Source organism: Carcharodon carcharias, chromosome 9 (genome assembly GCF_017639515.1).
Source record: "Carcharodon carcharias isolate sCarCar2 chromosome 9, sCarCar2.pri, whole genome shotgun sequence".
Classification (NCBI taxonomy): domain Eukaryota; kingdom Metazoa; phylum Chordata; class Chondrichthyes; order Lamniformes; family Lamnidae; genus Carcharodon; species Carcharodon carcharias.
The window spans coordinates 155,141,142-155,161,749 of record NC_054475.1 but is presented as its reverse complement, the minus strand read 5'-3'; the positions used below and the strand labels follow the sequence as shown (position 1 = coordinate 155,161,749).

The window sequence follows — 20,608 nt, the reverse complement described above, 5'->3', positions numbered from 1 at the left end:
ATGCTTCTGCTGATTGCTATCCAAAGACATCTGCTGGAAAATGTGTACCTGATTCCCAGCTGAGAACTAAACTCTGCTCAACTGTGATGCATTCCATGGTGGCATAACCTAAATCATGTAGTAAAAGTACCAGCTGATGTCAGCACCCTTAGCAACGTACCCCAACAACACTTTCAGATAAAAAGAGCGGAAATCAGAAAAAAAAATAACATAAAGCAAGAAACTGAAACTGAAACTGCAATTCAATTTTGCAACTTGACAACCATAATGTTTCTAATAGTTTGACCTTTGAGTGTGCAATGAGTATTTAAGGTCTCATAAATATTATTCCCTAGGGCTCTTTAATCAGACCATAGTTTTCCGCCACATCTATTAATGATTTGGATGAAGAAATAGAGAGTTGTCATCTGCAAACTTGAATATACAGTACATTAGGAGGAGTAAATTGTCCACACGGGAGCACGAAATTACAAAGGAAGATAAAAAGATTAAATTAGTGAGATTCCCATTCTGGGGTCAGGAACCTGACATCGGGATCAGTTCCAGGTCCTGACTCCGCACAATGTGATCTTGACACGCCAACTTCTATTGTTAAAGTGTCAGCCAGTTAATAGCCAGAGAGAGGGCTCTCAATCTAATTAAGGGTGGCAGGTGGGCTCCCGAGGCTGAGAATTGGTCAACAGACAGAAAGCAAAGAGTAGGGATAAACAGGTCATTCTCAGGATGGCAGGCTGTTACTAGTGGGGTACCACAAGGATCAGTGCTTGGGCTACAATCTATATAAATAATTTAGATGTGGGGACCAATTGTTTTATTTCCAAATTTGCTCATGACACAGAACTAGTTGGGAATGCAAGTTGTGAGGAGGATGCAAGGAGGCTTGGACAAGCTAAGTGAATGGGCAAGATCATGGCAGATGGAATATAATGTGAATAACTTTAAGTTATTCATTTTGGTAGAAAAAAACAGAAAGACAGAATATTAAATGGTGAGAGGCTGGGAAGTTTGGCTGTCCAAGGGGACCTGGGTGTCCTTGTTCATGAGTCACTAAAAGCTAGCATACAGGTGCAACAATCAATGAGGAAGGCAAATAGTGTGTTGGCCTTCATTGCATGGGAATTTGAGTACAGAAGTAAATATGTCTTGGTACAATTGTATAAAGCCTTGGTGAGACCATACCTGGAGTATTGTGTACAGTTTTGGTCTCCTTATCTAAGGAAGGAAATACTTGCTTTAGAGGGAGTGCAATGAAGGTTCACCAGACTAATCCCTGGGATGGCAGGAGAGATTGGGGAAACTGGGTCTGTATTCTATAGAGTTCCAAAGGATGAGAGGTGATCTCATTGAAACTTAAAAAATTCTTACAGGGCTTGACCGGATGGATGTAGATAGGATGTTTCCCCTGACTAGTGAAACTAGAACCAGGGGGCATAATCTCAAGATAAGGGGAGACCATTTAAGTCTGAGATGAAGAGGAATTCCTTCACCTCGAGGGCAGTGAATCATTGGAATTCTCTACCACAGGGGGTGATATTCAAAACAAAAACCACAGATTTCTGGAGCCTAATGACATTGAGGGATATGGAGATAGTGCAGGAAAGTGGCATTGAGGTAGATGATCAGCCATGATCTAATTGAATGGTGGAGTAGGTTCGATGGGCTGAATAGCCTACTCCTATGTTCCAGCACTGACACATTGGCAGCCCCAGAACAGAGATTCAGCCCTGAACATGGAGGCACCCTCAGAAGAAAAGATCAGATTTGAAATATTTAAAACGGCCATAGCTATCTGGTTGTGATTGTGGGGCAACCCCTCTATCCAATGGCCAATAGCCACAGCTGTGGCTGGTAGTGATGATAGGTCTGGGTTGGGGGAGGGGTCCCTAGTAGGTTTAATCACAGCCTCTCCTCCACACCTCATTCTCGACATGACCTGCCTTGATGCACTGACCATTTCAGCTCAATGTGCAAAACCTGCGTGCTGATTGGAAATCCCAGTTCATAAGACTCATAAGAGCATAAGATGTAGGAGCAGAAGTAGGCCATTCAGCCCATCTAGTCTGCTCCACCATTCAATGAGATCATGGCGGATCTGATAATGCTCAACTCCATTTTCCTGCCTTTTCCCCATAACCTTTGATTCCATTACTGATTAAAAATCTGTCTTTCTCAGCCTTGAATATACTTAATGACTCAGCCTCAACAGCCCTCTGCAGTAAAGAATTCCACAGATTGACTACCCCTGAGGGAAGAAATTCCTCCTCATCTCTGTCTTAAATGGGCGGCCTCTTACTCTGAGATTATGCCCTCTGGTCCTAGACTTTCCCACAAGGGGAAACAATCTCTCAGCATTTACCCTGTCAAGCCTCCTAAGAATCTTATACGTTTCAATAAGGTCACCTCTCATCTTCTAAACTCCAATGAATACAGGCTCAATACTCAACCTCTCCTCATAAGAAAATCCCTCCATACCTGGGATCAACCTAGTGGCCCTTCTCTGGACTGCCTCCAATGCCAGGATATCTTTCCTTAGATAAGGGGACCAAAACTGTTCACAGTATTCTAGGTGTGGTCTAACAAGTGCCTTATACAGTTTTAGCAAGACTTCCCTATTTTTATACTTTACTCCCTTTGAATTAAAGGCCAACATTCCATTTTCATTCCCTATTACCTGTTGAACTTGTATGTTAGCTTTTTGGGATTCTTGTATGAGGACCTCAAATCCCTTTGTGGGGCAGCTCCTTTATTCAGCTCCTTTATTCTTCCTGCCAAAGTGCACCTCACACTTTTCCACATTATATTCCATCTGCCAAGTTTTTGCCCACTCAGTTAACCTGCCTACATCCCTCTGTAGACTCCTTGTGTCATCCTTACTACGTGCCCTCCCACCTATTTTTGTGCCATCTGCAAACTTAGTGATAGTACATTCACTTCCCTCATCCAAGACATTAACATATATTGTAAATAATCGAGACCCCAGCACTGATCCCTGTGGCACTCCACTAATTGCAGGTTGCCATCCTGAAAATGACCCCCTTATCCCAACTCTCTGTCTTCTATTAGTTAGCCAATCCTCTAGTCCTGTTAATATACTACCCTCAACACCATGGCTCTTGTCTTGTTAAGTAGCCTTATGTGCGGTACCTTATCGAATGCCTTTTGGAAATCCAAATATATTACATCTACTGGTTCCCCTTTATCTACCCTGCTTGTTACTTCCTCAAAGAATTTGTCAAGAAGATTTCCCCTTCATGAAGCCATACTGACTCTGCTTGAGTATATTATGCATTACTAAATGCTCTGCTATTACATCCTTTATAATAGACTCTAACATTTTTCCAATGACAGATCTTAAGCTAACTGGCCTAACGTTACCTGTGTATTGCCCCCCTCCCTTTTTGAATAAGGGTGTTACATTGGCAGTTTTCCAATCCTCTGGGAGTTTTCCAGAATCTAAGGATTCTTGGAAGATTATTACCATTGCATCCATTATCTCTGTAACTACTTTCTTTAATATCCTAGGGTGCAACCCATCAGGTCCAGGCCACTAATTGACCTTTAGCCCTTTTAGTTTCCCTAGTACCTTTTCTCTAGTGATAGTTATTGCATTTAATTCCTCCCCCCTTTTGGCCCTTGATTATTTAGTATTTTTGGAATGCTATTAGTGTCTTCTACCGTGAAGACTGATGCATAGTATTTATTCAACTCCTCTGCCATTTCCTGGTTCCCCATTATTATTTCCCCAACCTCTAAAACCCAGCATTTTAATTAGCTCACCCTTTATAACTTTAAGACAGATAGACGGTTTTTTGATCTGTTAGGGAATCAAAGGATAAGGATAGCAGGTGGGAAAGTGAAATTGAAGTCGAAGATCAGCCACGTTTCAGTAATGGTGCCATGAAATTATCATTGATTTTCATAAAAACCCATCTGGTTCACTAATACCCTTTAGTGAACGAAATCTGCCATCCTTACCCGGTCTGGCCTACATGTGACTTGTAATCCATAACAATGTGGTTGACTCTTAACTGCCCTCTGAAATGGCCTAGCAATCCACTCAATTCAAGGGCAATTAGGGATGGGCAACAAATGTTGGCCTTGCCAGTGACACCCATGAAAGAATTTAAAAAATGATCCAGTTGAATGGTTGAGTAGGCTCGATGGGCTATACGGTCTACTCCTGTTCCTATTTCTTATGTCCTTATGAAAGGAATGAAGAGGAATCTGATTTCGTAAAGGAGGTAGTCTTCCTGAGGGAGTCAACCTCACGTCCCGTTTCTCCAGAATTAATTTGTGTCTCACTGCTTCATTTACATGATACAAGTTTAGCATCAACCTGAAGCTGGAAGATGCCTCAAAGCTCAAACAGACTGGTGCAGATTTATAGTGTGAATGCAGTTAAGGAGTTTAACTTCAACTTTCCAGTGTATTTTTTGGCAAATGCAAAGCTGAATTTTTCATTTGGCTCCGTTGATGGATTGATGCACTACACAACAAAGGCTGTTGGATTTCTGGATTTGTGCCCTAACAAATAAAGAGACAATCTTGTGGTGGAATCTGGTTTTGAAGTTGCAAACCAATTTATAAGAAGGGCTGGCATTTATATAATGCCCTTCATGACTTTAGGCAGTCCCAACGCTATTTACAAACAACACAATACTTTTGAAGTGTCACTACTGTTGTAATGTTGGAAACAGCACAGCCAATTTGTGCACAGCAAGCTCCCACAAACAGCAAAGAGAGTAACTTGTATTTTTGTGATACAAGCTGAAGGATAAATATTGGTTAGGATAGTGGGGAGAACCTAGAACATTCTGATTCAGAGGCGAGAAGGACTGAGACAAAATGTGAAGAGGTTGAATGAAGCTGAGTCTGGAGAAAGAGTTACATCCTTGAAATGTTTCAACTTTTTCCTGCACAGACAGACTGGGAGTTGTCAGCACCTTTTCCTGTTTTGTTTTTGAACAAAGTTGGAAGCAAGGATGTTCCCAACTCTGGTTTGATATATTTGAGTATTGATGAAAAAAGATATTTTGTCAAAGCTTTTCATCTTGCAGTCATCGGGACAATTGCAAAAATACCCATGCCAGGGGAAGCAACAACTTCATACTGCATGAGAAGAGAAAGCTGATTGGTTGGTAAGTGGACTCTGCTTGGTAGATGCATTGCCATGGAGAATGCACTAGTTAATGGTGACTGACAGTTAACTGCCAAGCATTATTTGAAAATTTAACCAGGCAGCTTAACACTAATTGGTCAAGGCATTGCCCCAAGGAATGAGTCAGCGAATGGCTATCACATATTTTGTTTAGCTGAAACAAGAGCAATATACATGTCCTTTCTACGTGCAAAGAACAGGGTCCTGTGTATTAATATATATAGTTTTCAGTACATGTACATGCCCTACACTGTGAGCCCAGCTGACAATCTTAAATTGGTTGCCAGTGTAATTTTTGCACATTGAGGATTATTTAGCAAATGTTGTCCAACTGCAGAATCACATCCAATGTTGAAAGCTGTGTTTTGAGTTTTGCAACCAGGGGCTGGTTGGATACAGTCTGTACCTTGCCCATCGTGAACAGCGGCTGGGACATGCTGTTTGATATCATCCGCCAGTCTTTGGGACATACAGCCTACATATTTAGCATCACACTGGCACTGAAATTCATATACCACATCACTCATTTGTGTGATAGGCAGAACATCTTTTTGGCTTGACAGCAGCATTCTGTTAGTGGCAAATACCACACGTATTACTACTACATAGCAGCAGTGTGAAACAGCTGGCTTCACCTCTTGCTCAAATTTTTGAGATACCTTGCCCTTCCAAAGTAATCTGAGGTAGACTGGGCAATTTTCAGCATCGAGAGTGATGGCCTTAGACCTGTTCAGGAGTTTGCACGATATACAATGTGAAATGATCTGATCAGGGTAGCCATTATCCTGCAGGATGTCTTTGTTGCACCCTATTTCAGCATCAAACTTGCATGGTTAGAAAATGGCTCGAGGCCAACCTTATAGTGTGTGGAGCTGTAAGAATCTCAATGCTTGTATTGACCAGTGAAGGTAAGCTTGTGGTAGTCTGTGGGACAGAACCCCCTGGCAGATTTCTCAACTAATATGTCAAGGAAAGGGAGTTCATTTGACTGCTCCATTTCAAAGGTGAATTTGAGTGCAGGATGGAGCCAATTAAGACATGCAATGAAATTATTACATGCTGCTACAGATTTAAATATAGCAAACTTATCACCCACATATCGGAAATATGAAGAGGTAGGAGCCATTCCATTGAAGACACATTTCTCATGGAACCCAACAAAGGTGTTTGCAAGAGATGGGCCTAGAGGGATCCCATGGCAACACCATCTATTTGGGCATACATGGTGTCATTCAAACTGAATTCAACTGTGCGAGTTGCCGAGTTCATAAGCTCAATAAATACTGATTCACACAATAGTGATGGGTCCAGATCGCCATGATACAGTGCTGCAGTACTAATATCAATGGTTTCCTTAGGCCATAGGTGAATAGGCTAGCAATGTCCAATGAGCACATGAACACTGCATTGATATCGAAGCGCAAGTCCTGTATGATCTTCGAAAATGTGAAGGAGTCTTTCATCATGTATGTGGAAAACTTGATCAAAACTGGTTGCAACAATTCACCCAACCATTTGGCCAATTCATACTGTGCAGAACCGGTCATTGATAAAATGGGGCATAAAGGGACATCACTTTTTTGTGTCTTGAGCATCCTATACATTCACAGATGCCGTGAGCAGCGAGGACGAACCCTGTCATATATATCACACAGCAGCTCATCGCTCTTACATAAATCCAACAAGCATTTTTTTTAGCTTACTTTTGAGTAAGGCTGTCCAGTCATGTTGAGCGGCATGTTGATACGAACTTGGACCCGCCATTAAGAAAGGCGTGCTTTTTGTTGATATGGTCACACTTGTTAAGGATGATTATTTTCCTCCCTTTGTCAGGTTTACCGATAGAGTCATAGAGTCGTAGAGATCTACAGCACAGGAAAAGGCCCTTCGGCCCATCGAGTCTGCACCGGTCAAACAAGTACCTAACTATTCTAATCCTATTTTCCAGCACTAGGTCCATAGCTTTTTATGCCATGGCACCACAAGTGCACATCCAAATACTTCTTAAATGTTATGAGGGCTTCTGCCTCTACCACCTTTTCAGGCAATGACTTCCAGATTTCCACCACCCTCTGGGTGAAAAAATTCTTCCTCACATCCCCTCTAAACCTCCTGCCCCTTACCTTAAATTTATGCCCCCTGTTTATCGATCCCTCCACCAAGAGGAAAAGTTCCATCCTGTCTACCCTATCTATGCCCCTCATAATTGTAATCACCTCAATCATGTCCGCCCTTAATCTCTGCTCCACAGAAAATAACCCCAGTCTATCCAATCTCTCCTCATAACCAAAACTCTCCACCCCAGGCAACATCCTGGTAAATCTACTCTGCACTCTCTCTAATGCAATCACATCCGTCCTATAATGTGGATTCCAGAACTGCACGCAATATTCTAGCTGTGGCCTAACTAGGGTTTTATACAGTTCCAGCATAACCTCCCTACTCTTATATTCAATGCCTCAGATAATAAAGGCAAGTATCCCAAATACCTTCTTACACACCTTATCTACCTGTCCCACTACCTTAAGGGACCGGTGGACATGCACACCAAGGTCCCTCTGATCCCCGGTACTTCCGAGGGCCCTACCATTCATCGTCTATTTCCGTGCCTTGTTTGTCCTGCCCAAGTGTATCACCTCACACTTATCCAGATTAAATTCCATTTGCCACTGAACAGCCCATCTGACCAGCCCGTCTATATTCTCCTGTAATCTAAGGCTATCCTCCTCACTATTTACACCCCACCAATTTTTGTGTCATCCGCGAACTTACTGATCAACCCTCCTACATTCAAATCTAAATCGTTTATGTATACCACAAACAGCAAGGGACCCAACACTGATCCCTGTGGAACCCCACCGGACACAGGCATCTAGTCACAAAAACACCCCTCAACCATGACCCCCTGCTTCCTGCCACTCAGCCAATTCTGGATCCAATTTGCTAAATTATCTTGGATCCCAAGGGCTCTTACCTTCATTATCAGTCTCCCATGCGGGACCTTATCAAAAATCTTGCTGAAGTCCAAGTAGACTATGTCAAATGCATTGCCCTCATCTACACAGCTGGTCACCTCTTCAAAAAATTCAATCAAATTGGCCAGACCTGATCTCCACCTAACAAAACCATGCTGACTGTCCCTGATAAATCCCTGACTCTCCAAGTGTAGATTAATTCTGTCCCTCAGAATTGCTTCCAATAGTTTCCCCAACACTGTGGTTAGACTGATTGGCCTGTAGTTTGCTGGTTTATCTATTCCTCCCTTCTTGAATAACGTTACCACATCAGCTGTCCTCCAGTCCTCTGGCACCTCTCCTTTGGCCAGAGATGTATTGAAATTTGTTGCCAGTGCCCCTGCTATCTCCTCCCTTGCCTCACTCAACAGCCTAGGATATATTTCATCCAGGCCTGGAGATTTATCTCCTGTTAGAACCACTTAGAACCTCCTCCCTTTCAATGCTAAATTATGTAATTATATCATAGTCTTTCTGCTCTTCCCCCCTTTTTCCTGCACCCTGTGAGCACTGAGCTGCACTCCGCAGAGGAACCGTCACTCTCACTGTTTTCCAGCACAGAAAAATGGACACACATGTGTATGCCTGGATTGGTTTTAAGGCCTCACAATGCTGTAAGACATTCATGTTGCATGTGAAAACCAGACAGGTCATTCAGAATCGTGCAATATGTGTGCGCTGGATCAGCTAGGTGCACTTGCAAGGATTCAGCATCTTCAGTGGATGCAGGTTTGTGGCTGGATAGCTAGGAGTAGAGGAGTTCAAACTCAGCAAATACCTCTTCCCGTTTGATTTGGGATGAAGGCACACCAAAATTGAACCCAAGAGCAAGAACAAACTCCCAACTTTCTGAGCGTGCATGGTCAGGGAGATTTGTTACATGTGTAGGGGCATTGTTAATTGCATTGCCAAACCCCTTCTGAGTAAGTAAGTTTACAGTGCGGACGTGATTCAAACAGGTACTGTTTATGTTGCAGTCATTTATTGAAGCAATATAGTGGCATAAATTGATCAAATCAAAAAATGAAAGAAATTTTTGCACCTCAGACCAAGTGCAATGTAGGGCATGGTGTAAATTAGTAACCAATTACTAATTGTTTGAAATTAATCCACACGGCCCTGTTCTTTGCTGACAGAAAGAACATGTACACACATTACACCTGTTTCAGCTAAACAAAATAAGTGATCGCCATTTGCTGATTCATTCCTCAGGGCAATGCCTTGACCAATCAGAGTCAAGCTGCTTGGTTTAAATTTCAAACATTGCTTGACAGTTAACTGTCAGTCACCATTAACTGGTGCATTCTCCATGGCAATGCCTCTCCCAATCAGAGTCCACTAGCCAACCAATCGGCACTCTCATACAGTATGAAGTTGTTGCTTCCCCTGACATTGGTAGTCTTGCGATTGTCCTGTTGAGTGCAAGATGAAAAGCTTTGAGACAATGTCTTTTTTCAACAATACTCAAATTCTGTACAACCAAATGACTATTTGACCTATTGGGGGGGTGGTTGGTTAACCATATGACCTCCAGCTTCCCAGCAGCCCAGACCAACAGATTTTGAGTTCCTGCCTCTTCGGTTGCTTTTGGAATTTCCAGTGTTTTTAAAAAAATATATACTTTATTCATAAAATATCTGGAAGAACATTCCAAAACATTTCAAAATCACCATCACAAAAGCACAATCAGATTCAACTTTTACACATGGATCACGAGGTGCATCATTACAATCAATGAATATTACAATCATTTCAATATGGTCAATGCAGACAATCAGACAATGGTATTGGAGTTATCAACATACATCATGTTGCACTCCGAGGTGCTTCAATACAATTATAATACAATTAGTACTCAATGCAGACATTCATTTTCAGCTGTACAGCCCGAGGGGCTCTCAATAGTTCCCAGCCCCTCGGTGCACTGTGGCAGAAAGGTCTTAGACAGGGACCTTTCCCCATTGCGCCTCTGCGGCAGCTGCCCCAAGCTTTAGTGTGTCCCTCAGCGCGTAGTCCTGAACTTTGGAATGTGTCAGTCTGCAACACTCGGTCGGGGACAACTCTTTGCGCTGGAAGACAAACAAATTTCGGGCAGACCAAAGAGTGTCTTTCACTGAGTTGATGATCCTCCAGCTGCGGTTGATGTTTATCTCGGTGTGTGTCCCTGGGAACAACCCATAGAGCACAGAATCCTGTGTCACAGAACTGCTCGGGATGAACCTCGACAGAAACCACTGCATCTCTCTCCAGACCTTCTTTGTAAAGGCACAATCCACAAGGAGGTGAACAACGGTCTCGTCCCCACCACAGCCACCTTGAGGGCAACGTGCAGAGGGGGTGAGTCTCCTGGCGTGTAGGAAGGATCTGACGGGGAGGGCCTTTCTCACCACCAGCCAAGCTACGTCTCAGTGCTTGTTGGAAAGTTCTGGTGATGAGGCATTCTGCCAAATGACTGACTGTCTGCTTGGGGAACCATCCCACAGGATCCACCCTCTCCTTTCCCCTCAGGGCCTCTAAGACATTACCTGCCGACCACTGCCTGATGGACTTGTGGTCAAAGGTGTTTCTCTGCATAAATTTTTCCACCAGGGACAGGTGGTACAGCACGGTCCAACTACTTGGAGTGTTCCGCGGCAGCATGGCCAGACCCATCCTTTGCTATTGGAATTTCCAGTGTTATGTCAGCGTCCGGTGTCCCGGGGAATGAGGACATGGGACCCGCAGAGACATAATTCCGCAGCTGATGGACAGCAGAGGGATTGGAATGTGTAGTCGACATTACTGGAACATTAACTTGATAAGTTTCCTATTATTTTATTTGTTATTTGGGGATAGGGGACGAACATCATGTTACAATTTGCAGGGTTTTTTTGTCCGAGTTCTTTGGTGAATTTGTTTTGATGACAACCTTTATCGTAATTGGCATTCTGTAAGAGTAAGCCAATGGTGGCTGTGCTTTTCTTCTCTCGGAGGAGGTGCCCAATCCTTTCTCCTCCTCCTGGTTTTTATTACCTATATCCACCCCGTCATGGACACGGCACAGCTGCTGCTTGGGCTCCTTTTGATCGTCCCTCTCATTTACTGGGACGGCGCTTCGCTAAATCTTCTGCTGCTGTTGTTTTGGTGGTGTCCCGGTGTTCAGGTCGGTGAGCAGAGCCGGGACGAGCAGGACTTCGGGCCGGATCCCGATAACCAGCAATTTTCGGAGAGAACAGCGCAGATGGCGGTGAGTCCCTTGCGCGTCTGTCTGTCGCTCAATAATAGTGCCTACCTGCACATAGCAGCAGCAAGCTTTCTATATATGTGAACATAACTAGACTTATTTCCCCTTAACTTCAAAACCTCCAATGCCAAAACATGACAACCGCAGGCTACATAAATGGCTCTGGCGTGGTCGGAGCTTCCGTCCATTAATATAGTTTCAAGTAGTTTAGTACAAAAACAAAAACAGAATTACCTGGAAAAACTCAGCAGGTCTGGCAGCATCGGCGGAGAAGAAAAGAGTTGACGTTTCGAGTCCTCATGACCCTTCGACAGAACTTAAGTTCGAGTCCAAGAAAGAGTTGAAATATAAGCTGGTTTAAGGTGTGTGTGTGGGGGGCGGAGAGAGAGAGAGAGTGGTATAGCTCTAGTGCCCACGCAAAAGATGCAACACCTGCCCCTTCACTTCCTCTCTCCTCACCGTCCAAGGACGCAAACACTCCTTTCAAGTGAAGCAGCATTTCACTTGCATTTCCCCCAACTTAGTCTACTGCATTCGTTGCTCCCAATGTGGTCTCCTCTACATTGGAGAGACCAAACGTAACTGGGCGACCGCTTTGCAGAACACCTGCGGTCTGTCCGCAAGAATGACCCAAACCTCCCTGACGCTTGCCATTTTAACACTCCACCCTGCTCTCTTGCCCACATGTCTGTCCTTGGCTTGCTGCATTGTTCCAGTGAAGCACAACGCAAACTGGAGGAACAACACCTCATCGTCCGACTAGGCACTTTACAGCCTTCTGGACTGAATATTGAATTCAACAACTTTAGGTCGTGAGCTCCCTCCCCCATCCCCACCCCCTTTCTGTTTCCCCCTTCCTTTTTTTTTCCAATAAATTATAAAGATTTTCCCTTTCCCACCTATTTCCATTATTTTTTTTTTAAATTTTTTAAAAATCTTTTATGCTCTCCCCACCCCCACTAGAGCTATACCTTGAGTGCCCTACCATCCATTCTTAATTAGCACATTCGTTTAGATAATATCACCAACTTTAACTTTAACACCTATGTGTTCTTTTGTACTATTGTTGTTGACATCTTTTGATGATCTGCTTCTATCACTGCTTGTTTGTCCCTACAACCACACCCCCACTCCACTTCTCTCTCTCTCTCTCTCTCTCTCTCTCCGCCCCCCACACACACACCTTAAACCAGCTTATATTTCAACTCTTTCTTGGACTCGAACTCAAGTTCTGTCGAAGGGTCATGAGGAATCGAAACGTCAACTCTTTTCTTCTCAGCCAATGCTGCCAGACCTGCTGAGTTTTTCCAGGTAATTCTGTTTTTGTTTTTGTCAAGTAGTTTAGTGTTGTTTCCTTTTTGTTTCTGCAGGCGGAACAGCAATTGATCCTATGCGATTCAGGATTTACGTTTACGGGTTAGGGTTAATACCGGGGTTCGTGGTTAAGGGATTGGTGTTAGTATTAAAGCATTGGGGTTAGGGGCTGGGGATAAGAATTATGGTTGTGGTTAGATTGGGGCCAGTGTTTGAAACTCGTTCAGTCTTTGATAGAGCAGTTCACCTAGCGCTACTCTGCTTCGGCAGCACATATACTAAAATTGGAACGATACAGACAAGATTAGCATGGCCCCTGTGCAAGGATGACACGCAAATTCGTGAAGCTTTCCATATTTTAGACTTTCAAAACATTCCCCTGCCTTCCCCTGTAGCCCTTCACATTCTCTTCCTTTTTCAGATAATAATCCAATTCCCTCCGCAATGCCTCTATTGAACCAATCTCCACAATACCCTCAGGCAGTGTGTTCCAGATCCTAACCACTCACTGCACAAAAAGTTTTTCCTCATGTTGCCATTGCTTCTTTTGCCAATTACCTTAAGTCTGTGCCCTTTAGTTCTTGATCCTTCCACCAATGGGAACAGCTTCTTATAATCTACTTTTGTCCAGATCCCTCATGATTTTGAACATCACTATCAAATCTCCTGTCAACTTTCTCCAAAGAGAAGTCTCAGCTTCTCCAATCTATCTATGTAACTGAAACCATTTTCATGAATCTTTTTTGCACTCTCTCTAATGCCTTCACATCCTTCCTAAAGTCTGGCATCCAAAACTGGACGCAATACTCTGGCTGAGGCCGAACCAGTGTTTTATTCAAGTTTAACGTAACTTCCTTGCTTTTATACTCTCTGCCCCTATGAATAAAGCCTAGGATGCTGAATACTTTACTAACACCCTCTCAACTTGTCCTGCCACCTTCGATGATTTGTACATATGTACCCTTCTGCTCCTGCAAACACCCTTTATTTTATACTGCCTCCTCTCGTTCTTCTTACCAGAATGAGTCATTTCACACATTCGTCTGCCCATCCCACCAACATGTAAGTCTTTCTGAAATTCTACACTACCCTTCTCACAGTTCACAATGTTTCCAAGTTTTGTAGCATTTTCAAATTTTGAAATCGTACCCTGTACAGCAAGGTCTAGGTCACTAATATATATCAGGAAAAACAGAGGTCCTAATACAGACCCCCTGGGGAACTCTCATAAACCTTCCTGCAGCCCAAAAAAATAACCACTACTCTCAGTCTCCTGTCACTCAGCTAATGTATTGATGTTGCTACAGTCTGTTTTATTCCATGATCTCTAACTTTGCTCACAAGACATCCCTGCGAGCATCATTGGTCCCCTGTTCCTTTCATTTTCAAATCCGTCTACAGCCTCCAGTTACGAGTGATCACCTGCCAATTTTCCCCTCTCTGATTCTGGAATTATGCTTGTCCTTCTGTCATCCTCACTTTGACTCCCCCCTTCATAGCTCCAGCCCTGCTCTTTGGGACTCCCCTAAATCCATTTTTCCTACCATCTGCCCCTACCGTTTTCTGTCCCTACCCTTTATTGTCCCCATCTGCCACTCTGTGTCAATGCTCTCCTGTGTTTAAAGCACTCTTGATGTTCTATTTGAATAGGGCTGGCAAAATAAATACTAGTTGTTCTACTTTAAAGGTTTTTTTTTTGCCAATACCATTCAGCACTTGATTTGTCAATTTGTGACTCTTGACTTTCATTTACTATTTACTGGAATGTTATTCAGCGGGGAATTCCCACATCAGAATTGTGTTCAGTACTTGCCACAACTCAGCTGTTTGTCTGGCAGAAGTTTGCTTGTTAATTGATTTTCATGGCAAAATGTTTCTGCAGTTCTCCTTTCTTCAAACCCTTTCCATTTTGGTGCCATTGTGTCTTGGTACAACTTGGCTTTGAGTGGCTTGAGTGTAGAGTAACTTTTTTTTTTTAAAAAAGACATCCATGTCAGCAATGGGGGGGGTGCAAAGCTGAACATACTTCTCACGATGCAGCTTAAACATAGCAAGACTTCCTCTGACTTGTACTGAATAAATCAAAATTAGACCGGTTCAGGTGAAGGGCCTAGGCCCTCCATACGGTCTTGAAACATTAACCCTGTTTCCCTCTCCGCAGATACTGCAAGACCTGCTGAGATTTTTCCAGCAGTTTCTGTTTTTATTTCAGATCTCCAGCATCTGCAGCATTTTGTTTTTAAGCACACATTGAATTATTCTCACAGCAAACCAGGAAGTATAATGCACTGACTATCCTTCACTTTTTTAATATGAATTTTACAGACTGAAATAAATAATTGGGATATACACATGGAATTGCAGGGAGGACTTGTGGTGCAGTGGGTGGCATCCCTGCCTTTGAGCCATAAGTTCCAGGTCCAAGTCCCACTCCAGGACTTGATGACCAAGGAATACGTGCTCATAGTGCTGTCATACAGGCTGTGTAACAATCTGCAAACCCTTCTGACATACACTGATGGCAGGCGATAAGAACGGGAGATATTGCTGGTTAGCCATGTGCTGGAAAGAAATTGGAGTCTCTGCCATCACTATTCCTAGCTCTGGAATACAGCATGCATGTAAAAATAAATGTTGCCACAGCAACTCCGACTCCTTGGGGAGCCAGTTGGCTGGACAGTTGGTGTTGATCAGATTGGTGCCAACAACATGGGGTTCAATCACCATTCGGGCTGGGATGGACTTGGGACCTGCTCCCTTGTCCTACCTCTACTGGAGGTGGCACTGTGGGCCGGACCTGCCTTTGAGCACAGAACTGAAGAAGTTCTCATGGGATTAAGGTGGAAGATGAAATATGAGAAAACTTCCATTTTTATTGAATCATGCAGGATTTTTTACATCAAAATGGAGAAATTGACATAACAGTTTCTCAAGGCCAGAATTATTTTTTTCTTGAGTAATTATGATCTTAGTATGCAGTAAGAGCTCACATATAACTTTTTCAAGCAAGGCTGATGGAGTGAAAAGGCAAGTTCTCACCAGTTCATTAACTGATTGCAGCTAAGGAGCACTTTAACAGTGCACCGCTTGGAGGACGGTAGAATTTCTGACAGCAACTTCTGCTCAGACTCGCAAAGTTGCTGTCCATTTCAGAGGAGAAATGATGAACGCTGACAGTCTCATTGTCATTACCACCATGAAATCTGGGTCCCTGTCATTGTATTGACTTCACCTTTGGTCTATCCTTGCTGTGAAAGGCTGCTACAGAGTGTACTGTATTCTCTTGGTGTTCTTTTCCATTTTAACTTAAACTAGAGGCCTTGCCATCAGGAATGCTTATCTCATTTGCTCAGGTGCAGGTGAAAATAAAAAATTTTAAGATCAACTTGAACGTTCACCTCCTTATCCTGCCTTATCTTCAAGGGGAGTGATTTTGAGGATAGTATGAGAGTGCAATTGAAGCATCCTGGGTTGATAATGATGATGATACGATTTTAAACTATTGAGTTCCACCCATTGGATCAGATTAGTAATGGGTTTCACTTTCTGTTGTGCCTAAGCTGCACCATGTATAATGTGGGAGAATTTGGCAGCAGCAGAAAAAGGCCTGTTTGTTACAAAGTTTTATGTGTAATTTTTAACACAGTTTATATGTTGGTGCTGTTAGTGAATAGTCTGGCTGGATTTTGATGCCTGTTTTGGAAGAATGGCTGTTGATCCCAACTAGGGTATGAAATTTTCAACAATATCAGTCACTACCCTTGGGAAAGGTAGGACTGGAAAATTAGAGCAGCTGAGGGAGTACAAAACCAAATTTCAACTAGATTATTAGATCTTACTTTCTTTACTGCAGTAATATAAAGGCAAAATACTGCAGATGCTGGAAATCTGAACAACAAAAAGTGCTGGTAAAACTCCGCAGGTCTGACAGCCACTGTGGAGAGAAAGACAGAGCTAACATTTCGAGTCCATATGACTCAGCACTGTGCCCACATACTTCCTTTAACAACCACTACAGCTGGTATTTAGTACGTTTTCATTATACCAAACTGGGAAGCTTGAGAACACCAAGTATAGGTCCCAGGACCAGAGCATCAATTCTGTTTTCTTTATAATTTTGTATTGTTGAAAAAAAGACATGCTGTCAAAGCTTTTTGTCTTGTACTCATTGTCAGGAAAATATAATAATTTTCATAATGTTGTTGAAATTTATTGTAAGGTAGGAGTAGTGTGTGTGGGACTTAATTGAATTCAAGATAGCTGATCTGAAGGCTTTGTTGTAGCAGAGGCAAAACTAGGTTTGAAATGTTAGAGAGCTGAAGTTTTAGAATGTGAGGTGAAAAGGGAAAATTTGCATTTTTAGATAAACCAGTGTAATTTGAATTTCAAGAGGTGGTGAAATGTTACACAGCCAAAAGAAGCCAAACAAGTGTGTTTATTTTTCCCAAAGCTTACTGATAAAATTGGTACTATTATAGGTCTTTATTATTAGAAAAGTAGAGTTGAAAAGACAATGGGATTTACATTAAAAGGGAGAAACCTGTACAAAGGAGGTGAGGTTATATATAAAAGGAAAGGATTCTAAGATCTAATAAATGTGAAAAGCCTCCAGCCTTTACGCCTCAAGTTGCTGTCTGCACGAATTGAAGTGAAGAAAACTCACTTTGAATTAGACTGTTCAGGGTATCGTGTTACTTTGCCTGGGTCTTTTAAAATGTGTTTTGCTCTTGCCTTAATGGAGGTGTAACTGGGAGTTAGATTAACTAGGGGAGCTAGGAGTTATCATAGGTTTACAAATTACTACTATGTATGTGCTTAAAATCGTTTTTTATTAATAAAGGTTTAATTTAGTTTTGTAAGAAACCCATAAAACTCAGTGGTTTTATTACTACTAAATTCAAGGCATGCATCTCAAAATAAATACAAATTGAAAATAATTCTGGCAGTTGTTTCAAGTCCCCCTCTGGGATTTGAACAGCTCAGCATTTACCATCTGCTGTGCCATAAAACTCATCAGGACAGAATTGCAAGAGTACCAAATCTCAAAGTGAACAAAAAAAATTATTCTACATGAGAAGAAGGTGCTGATTGGTTGACATTAAACTGTGGTAGAGGCATTGCCTTTGAGAATGCACCAGGGAACAGTTAACTGCCAAGCTTTTGCCTTGACCAGACAGTCTACTTACCTGATTTGAATTTAAACACAAGCTTGGCAGTTAACTGTTCCCTGTCGCATTCTCCTTAGTAATGCCTCTACTAAGCAGTGTCCACTTGCCAGCCAATCGGCATCCTCTTCTCATGTAGTATAATTCGTTGTTCCCTATGAGATGTGATGGTATTCTGGTTCTGTCCCAATGAGTGCAAGATGAAAAGCTTTGGCACCATGTTGCTTTTATTTTTAGCCACACTCGGGTTATGTACTACCGAGTGACTATTATTGTTTTGTGCTTTCATCACCCTTGTCAGTCTACTGGACTCAGTGGCCATCTGTAGATATAAGAAGTTCCACTCGGCCATGTTTTATTTCATGGGGTAATTGGCGCACTCTGCCCTGTTTGTGGGTATTGCTTACAGCTTCAACATTGTGCTTTTGGGCAGCTGGACCATGATGCTGACCCTGCTGCAGTGGTTTTGCAGTGAAGGCATCATATTTGTTTGCATTGGCAGCATCAGTCCTCAGCCTGTTGGTCATCGCCATCGGGAGACATGTCACTATTGTGAAAGTCAATGACCAGAATAGTTGGATTGTGAAAGTCACACTCTACAGCAGTGACAAGAATAGTTGGGTGTACTTTCTGATTAGAAGCCTCTGCTCTGATGAGTGAGCTGCCTGTGATGGGCTAGAACTACTTGTGCTGTGTGAACAGTTGAGTAGTGAATCTGAGTCTGCTCAAAATAAAGTTTCTGGACAGCTGGTGTTTCCAGGCTTTGAATTTCTGGACTGGAGAGGTCATAATGTATTTGCCTACCTGCCTACCAATTTTCAAGATTCCTTCTTCCCAGTTATCCTCATGAAAAAGTCACTTTTTTTAAATCTATGCGGTGTTCACTTAAGTGCAGGTTCTTCACTTGTTCTTGCCCCATCCTCCTCCAAAATGATCCTTTTTGGAAATGGTTTTTTCTCTTGTCTTTCTCTCTCCTGATTTGTAGTTCTTTCTGAACTGTCAGTGATGTATTGCATTACCGTAGGAGTTTCCAGCACATGACCCCGGTTTAGTCCGGACCTGGATAAATACCCCAGCGACAATATCCAGGATTAGCATCAAACAGCCTCATGAATGTCCTTCAACAGCAACAAAAACAAACTGCAAACACCATGCAAAGTTCAGTTCTGGTGAAAGATCATTGGCCTGAAACATGCATACGAACATGCAAATGGCAGGGGTAGGCCACAGCCCCTCGAGCCTGCTCCGCCATTCAATAAGATCATGATTGATCTGATTGTAACTTCAACTCTGCATACCTGCTTACTCCCCAATAACCTTTCACCCTCTTGTTTATCAAGAATCTATCAAGCTCTGCCTTAAGAATATTCAAAGACTCTGCTTCCACTGCCTTTTGAGGAAGAGAGTTCCAAAGACTCATGACTCTCGGGGAGAAGATTCCTCCTCATCTGTTAAATGGGCTACCCCTAATTTTTTTTAAACAGTGACTCTCTGGCTCTAATTCTCCCACAAGGGGAAACATCCTCCCTACCTCCACCCTGTCAAGGCCCCTTAAGATCATGAAGGTTTCAATCAAGTCACCTCTTATTATTCTTAACTCCAGCGGATACAAGCCTAACCTGTCCAACTTTTCCTCATAGCACAACTCATCCATTCCTGGTATTAGTCCAGTAAACCTTCTCTGAACTACCTCTAATGCATTTACGTCCTTCCTTAAATAAGGTGACCCATACAGTACACTGTACTCCAGTTGTGGTCTCACCAGTGCCTTGTACAACTGAAGCATAATCTCCTTATCAGTTCCCCTCGCAATAAACAATAACGTTCTATTAGCTTTCTGTTAACTCTGATTCTCTCTGCAGATGTCGCCAGACTTGCTGAGTGTCTCCAGTGTTTTCTGTTTGTTTCAGATTTCCAACATCTGCAGTATTTTGCTTTCCTCTCAATATTTTAGTACTTTAAACAGTCTGAAATGCTAAAAAATGTTTTGCTGTTTGTCATTTTTTTTTTCTGCCTCTTATGCGACATGACTTGCTTCACACTCCCCAGATGCATCGCTCAGACAGAATTTGACCGTTCCTCTTGGAATCCCCTAATAACCAAGACACTGTTGAAATATTCAACTTCAGCTACAGGGGAGCTTCCTGTAGATGTTTTTAATATTAAATAATGGAGTTTTATAGTTAAGCTTGCTAAGTTTTTTTTCAGGGTTTTGTGACATTATTTGCTTTTTTGGTTAAAATGGAGGAGTAAAATGGCAGTGATTTTAGTCAATTTTATGATTTGTTCCTGAATAGCAGCTTTAGGAATAAAAGACTGAAGAATTTGCTCAGTTTCCTGCTGGCTACTCATTCCTGCCTTTTTGGTGTTTTTTGATTTGTTCCTATTTGGTTGATTCAAAGTTGCCAATCACCCTGGAATGTGACATCCTTTGAGGCCACACCTTCCGTTGTGATATCTTTTAAAGGATGCAATGCTACAGTTTTAGATGGTGCTCAATAATCAAATATGTGGATAGGTTTTTTAAAAAAAATTCAGAACAGCTTTTTGGTAAACCTAAATTATACTTTTCAACAACAATTTGCATTTGTACAGCCTATAACATATTGAAACATCCCAAAGAACATTATAAACAAAAGTATGACACTGAGCTACATGAGGAGAAATTAGGTCAAATGACTAATGACTTGGTCAAAGAGGTATGTTTTAAGAAGTGTCTTAAAAGAAGAAAGGA

At 42.4% G+C, this 20,608-nt stretch overlaps 1 protein-coding gene and 1 non-coding gene across 2 annotated transcripts in view; both read left to right on the top strand.

Moving 5' to 3' along the window:
* The first annotated feature begins 11,200 nt into the window (after nucleotides 1–11,200).
* si:rp71-46j2.7 overlaps nucleotides 11,201–20,608 on the top strand; it is a 65,215-nt gene continuing 55,807 nt past the window's right edge. Inside the window, exon 1 of the mRNA XM_041194883.1 lies at nucleotides 11,201–11,398. Within this exon, the coding sequence (XP_041050817.1) occupies nucleotides 11,201–11,398 (198 nt within the window). The remainder of the gene's footprint in view (nucleotides 11,399–20,608) is intronic.
* LOC121282710 lies at nucleotides 12,960–13,070 on the top strand. Its single transcript, XR_005944125.1, has one exon. It is a non-coding gene; the product is annotated as a U6 spliceosomal RNA (small nuclear RNA).